The sequence below is a fragment of the Morchella importuna genome (genome assembly GCF_003444635.1).
Source record: "Morchella importuna strain M04M26 chromosome Unknown Morimp01GS006, whole genome shotgun sequence".
Classification (NCBI taxonomy): Eukaryota; Fungi; Ascomycota; class Pezizomycetes; order Pezizales; family Morchellaceae; genus Morchella; species Morchella importuna.
The window spans coordinates 679880-685767 of record NW_025763403.1 but is presented as its reverse complement, the minus strand read 5'-3'; the positions used below and the strand labels follow the sequence as shown (position 1 = coordinate 685767).

The 5888-nt window shown below is 49.9% G+C and overlaps 1 protein-coding gene across 1 annotated transcript; it reads left to right on the top strand.

The window, feature by feature from the left end:
* Positions 1-3390: 3390 nt before the first annotated feature.
* Positions 3391-3750, top strand: LAJ45_03017 (uncharacterized protein; the record flags this gene model as incomplete). Its single annotated transcript, XM_046112607.1, has 1 exon — positions 3391-3750. One exon carries the CDS (start codon positions 3391-3393, stop codon positions 3748-3750), a length of 360 nt encoding a protein of 119 aa, XP_045974096.1.
* Between the last annotated feature and the right edge of the window lie 2138 nt (positions 3751-5888).

Here is a 5888-nt window from a genome sequence, read left to right as displayed (position 1 = left end):
CCCAGGGGAAAATCAGCACTGAGAAAACATTTCCGCCAGCCCGGTGGCACTAGAACTACTACAAGTTGGAGTGACTTTGACGTTTCCTGTTCTTTTTTTTGTCTGTGTCCTCTCCGGCTTGACACCGGAGGTACTAAGTGATCACCGCCACATTTTGTACCGCGGGTTAATTGGTAGTACTAGTCAAGAACGCAAATGAAAAAACCATATTTGGGAATTAATTCTGCATTCGCGTGATGTCTCGAGCTGCTACTGAATCATGGCGTTACCTATATATCACAAGTATTTGCAGTTACATTTCCCATATAATTACCTTCGCACATTGAGGTCTGGCTTAGAAGGGGTTCAACATATTGAAGGTAACCCTAGCCCTAGCTCAGGCGAACTCTACTAGGGAGGGTTACTGAATATCTATGCTGTAAACGCCCTTCACCTGGTGAGCTTCGTGGTTTCCTTGGGGTAGGTGCTTCAGGTGTAGAGGGTCTTTACGCCGTCCGTAATCGTTCTCTTCATGCGGAAAGGACGATATTACAAGGCCACTCCTAAGAAACCTGGTTTATGAAAGGCGATCAAGCCAGATATCGATGTACATGTTTCAGGGCACCACAAAGACCATACATGTATGTATAGGTAGAGGCAGTTAGAATAGACACAGATACATTGTATTTCCCATTACAACAAGCCAACCCACGCAAGGCTCACCAAGCCACACCACACCGCACCGCACCTAGACCGGCGCCTCCGCCATGCCAGGCACAATAACGTCCGGCGCTCACCTCCCCCCCGCCGCCCTCTTTGCCCTCCTCTTCTCCATTTTCCTCTCCATCCTCCCCTCTCTCTGTACCGCCGCCACTGCAATGCTTGTTGTCGCCACAAACAGAAAGCTAGACCGGAACTCTTAGTCGTCACGCCTCTCCCCAATAAACACTCGTTTAAAACATAACGAGGGAACACCCACCTTTCTACCAGCGTCATCGTGATTGGTATTTGCCAGAAGTAGTTAGGGCCGTCTGCCCAATAGATTGTTGTCACCGCGGCATACACCCAGAGGAATGCGGCGCCAAAGTCGATGTATGCCGGGGTTTTTCTTTCGCCTTTCGGTCCGGACATGGACGAGCGAGGAGGGGCTGAAATCTATCCCGACCCAAGCTTTGCCGAGATGCAGGTCTAACGCCCCCTGCGCGCACTAGCATGAAGCTGACTCAAGTGGGCAATAGACTATGGCCATATAAGAAAGTTGGAGAGGTGCGTCCTGCCAGTTGAGCGGTGCATGTTCGCACTCTATGTACAGTCTCCCTCCGCTATACCGAGGCTGCATATCCCAAAATTTCTCGTTCGATAAAGTAGATTCTTCGGTATATATAGCAGATAACGTCCCGTCATTTTCTTGTGAAATTGAAATTCGGATCACCAAAACCAGTTCGTAATAGTAGGTTTGTGGCTTTATTGGCATTCGGTATACTCTAGACTATACATGTAGGTTGTGTCGTGTGCTTCTCACGATGCGCAGCTGTCCCACACGGTACCTTGGCATGGTTATCGGACTGGCTGTCCCTGTGGACCTGTCGCTGTCTTGTCCCTGCCCCTTCACCGGCACCCTTTCCTGCCACACGATGCAGGCACATACGCGAATAGGATACCGAGTTTGTAGTCTTTTGAGACTGCCCCCCAGATAGAATACAACCGGCGACTTTCATCGCTTAGTGTTTGTTCTCTGCTAGGTTGATAAACGCGGCGCACCACAGACTCGAGGCTAGAGAGCCTTTATCTTAATCCTCAACTCTCGTTTCGTGCATTCGTATATTGAGAAACCCTGGTCTCTTGGTCGTCTTCCTCAATATTGGCACAGAGGTGTGTGAAAAGTGCCTGCGGAGTTGTCGCTACAGCTTGGGACAGCTGATATGGGGGAGGGGAGGAACGTGTGTGGGGGATCGAAGGCGATAAAAGTCCAAGTAGGGTTAGTGTTGGGACTCAATTGGGGCCGAGACTTGGTTTCTTTCATGATGACTGAGTGGATAGGCCTTATATGCGCGTAGGGGTGTTGGTATCAGCGGTAGTAGAGCCCCTACTACAAGCTAGAGATAAATTAGGACTGTTTTGTTCCGATGCTCGGAAGCCCAAAATGAGCAGGACCATTTCCGAATTCCGGGTGATATCCTGTGATCGAGGAAGAAAATTAGTCGCTGGTCTCCATCTTTAGTCACAACCGAGGAATATTATCCCTTAATCCCTTGTTACGGGATATAATGGTAGTATTGAAATGTAGATATCCGACACGTGGTGGTGGCGATTAACATGTTTGGATTCCACCGTTTTATGGGTACGAGTACTTGTATACTATCCTCGGGCGATATGGCGCTGGCTGTTGAATTATAACCAAAGGTTACGGTATGAATTCCGCGCGGCCGAGGCAGAACTGATCCCTTTTGTATCCAGCCCACGATCGTGTCACTGGTAGTCACGATAACCAGTTCCCATGATGGCGCTGCGGTATGATCTCCAGGGAGCTAGCACTTCAGCTTGGATCAATTTCATTGATAAGACAATTAAGTGGATCAATCCTGCACCGCATGTCGATGGCTCTAGTTAGCTTCTGAATCTTGCATGTTGAAAGACCGATAGAGTGAGGTTGGCATAAAAACAGCGCAGGGGGTATTGGCAGGTTGGCAAGTGCTTGTTTCCTTACACAATAGTAGTTAGCGGGAGCAGGTGGGTAATGAATTCAAAACCATAGTATTATTAATATGAGGAGTCGATATTCCAAAGTCCCTTATTACCGGATTGATAGACTTCTGCGCTGCCCGCCGCTGTTCCCCCGTCCACTAGCTACCTCGAGTACCTAAAAACTGGTTCCGCGAATTGTAAGTCAAGTCCACGAGCATCTAAGCCACCCCACATCCCTTCGCTCGTTTTGGCCATAAACGCTAGCGCTATTAGGGGGTGTTTGACTTGTTCTATCTAGCCCGTGCTATGCGAACCTCTTTGAGCTCGAAGCCACAGTTGGTGAACTCTTTTCGATAGATATTTCCACTCCTAGGGGATATCGATCTACTCCGGCCGTGTAGCAGTTAATATTTGGAAATCAACGGTGTGGGAACCGGGCACGAACGAAGGGATAACACCGCGCGCAGGCGTCAACTTTCCACCCGGAGTGTATTCACGTATGCCAGAATTAAGCGCTCAAATTCCGAGGAGCCCAAGCTGCAATAAGTTGAGCCACAAGATTCTTCCTACAGAATGAAAGCAGCCTCCTCAACTATATATAGCGCATACGTATAATTCAAGCCCACGCTAGGTTGTAGACACGCTCATTTTTCGAAAATAACCCCCAAAACCTTGCGTGGCAACCAACATTCCCCACCAAAACTCTGTAAAAACTCAGGCTTCAAAATGCCAAGCCCCACCCCTGACATGACCAAGGCCCTGGACGCCCTTGGTATTGGCAACCTCGACCAAGATCTTGTAGGCGTAGCCAACAATACTGCCCTCTCCGCCCTCACCATCGCCATCCTGGCCAACTCAAACACCTCAGACGAAACCAGACTCGTCATCACCCTCCTGTGCAGCATCGCCAAACAAAACGCGACCATGATAGGCGATATCGCCTCCCTCCAGCAGGACCACGAAGACCTCCAAGAAGAGGTCCGCCGCCACCAACGCTCTCCTGACCCCCGCATCCTCAACCATCTCGACAGCATCAACTCCCAACTCCGCATTGCCCCGCCCCCCCCGCTCCCCCCCCAATCCTAAGAACAACCACTGCCACCCCCCACCCTGCCCCCCCTAACCCCATGCCCCTCTCCTACGCCAACGCCGCCAGATCGGCGGTAACCCCACCTGGACAACAAACCAGACCGCAAAGAAAACGCGGGAAAAGGAACGGAAAAGCTGCAGGATCCCCCCCAAAGGATACGCCTCTCTTGAAATAGGGCGCTCGGCACGTTTCATAGTTCTGGAAGATTCTCATCATTTCATTATAGTATTTGTCATCGGCGTATGACTCACTTTCCTATTAGTCATTCTATTACTCACACGTCCATGACTCATTGTATTTCTTTTGTACTACCTTTCATTAGTATAAATACGGGGCATTCCCCCTTAGCTAGAACAATAATACGATCAATCACTTTACTTCTCCTACATACTTTCTCTAGGTTATGAGCCCGGAGACCACTCACGCTCATACACTCTTCACCATTTTTACCACAAAGTACACTTTCTCGTTTCACTTTCAATCATGTCTGAGAGGAGCATCAAAATTCCCGCACTCCCATGCAAGCTGGATGGTCAAGGCCATTACACTGTATGGAGGGACCTTGCTACCCGCATGTTGAAAGTTCACGATCTGTGGAACTTGGTCAATGGTTCGAGCAAGCGTCCCGTGTTGACAACCACCACTACTGTACCCACCACGGCACCACAAGCATCAGGAAGCGTAGCTGAGGCTGAAGAAGACGAAGAAGAAACCTCCGACAACGCCGAAGAAATCAGCGACTGGGACAAAAAGGACAACCTTGCGGTTGTATTCCTTCAATCTAACATCGAATTCGAAGTTATTCTCACACTGACACCGGCCGACACTGCTCATCACCTCTGGACTAAACTCGAGGACAGATTCGATCGGAAAACCGTCGCCTCCCTCCATTCGCTCCTCGCTAATGTCGTCACACTACAGTACCCACCCGACAAGGGTATCAAGGAACATCTAACCCAGTTCAACACTCTTTGGTCATCTCTCCTCACTAGAACTAGTAACTCTACGGACAAGACCAAAGACCCACTCGGTTACCACCTTCACCAACTTGCATCTGTCTCGGAAGCAAAAGCATCCTTCCTACTCCTCTCACTCCGGCACGAATCCCTCGAATCAGTCGTTGACAACCTGCAAACCAAGCCCAATGTCACCTTTGATGACGTTTATGTAAAGCTGTTGGATCTGGACTCACGGCGCAACAACGATGGACAGGCGGCTGGAGAAGGCTATGCAATCAGGCGAGGAAACCCAGGACACGGAAACAACAACAGAGTCAGGAGGCCACGTAACAATGAAACAGGAAATCGGGAAGTCACATGCCCCTGGTGCACCAAGAATGGAGAATATGCAAAAGGCCACACGCACAAGAACTGCCGGAAACTCAAAGCTTTCAGAGACAAGGAGAAGTCCGCTGCATCTGGCAACCTCAACGTCGCGTCCGGTACTGCATTTCACACAAAACTTGACCTCTCTTGGATCCCCGATCTTTCTGGCCGTCCCGCACTCGAAGAAACCGACGTATTCACAATGCCGGTTGACTTCGACCTCACCAACTTCTCAGATGACACCTCGGATATTACCATGGAAGACTACTTTGGCTTCATAGCAGGACCTTCCACCACCGACAACAAGGCATGGATCTTCGACCCTGGTGCAACCAACCACATGACCGGAACGCTGGTTACCGACCCCACTCCCCACACTGGAACAGTCACTGTTGGAGGAGGTCGCAAACTCCAGATAACCGGAATTGGCAACGTCACCATCAACGGATCACATGGCCTGATCACTCTGCAGAATGTATTTTTGATCCCCGAATTAGGCAACACCAACCTAATGTCTTGGTCTTGCATCGCTAAAAAGGGATTCACAACAATTGGGACGGAAGACGGTTTAACCATCTACAAACCGAACAGCAAGGAAATTATCGGGATCGCTAACGCAAATAGTACTGGACTCTACATTTTTGAAACCAAGGAACCCTGCGCACACCTCTCTGCCGCCACCAGCTTCTATGACTGGCACCAACGGCTCGGACATCTCCCCGCTTCCTCGCTCTCACGGCTTCGCACCATGGTCGCCGACCCCAAATCTCTCCACACATCTGGTCACATGGAAACAAGCAATACATGTG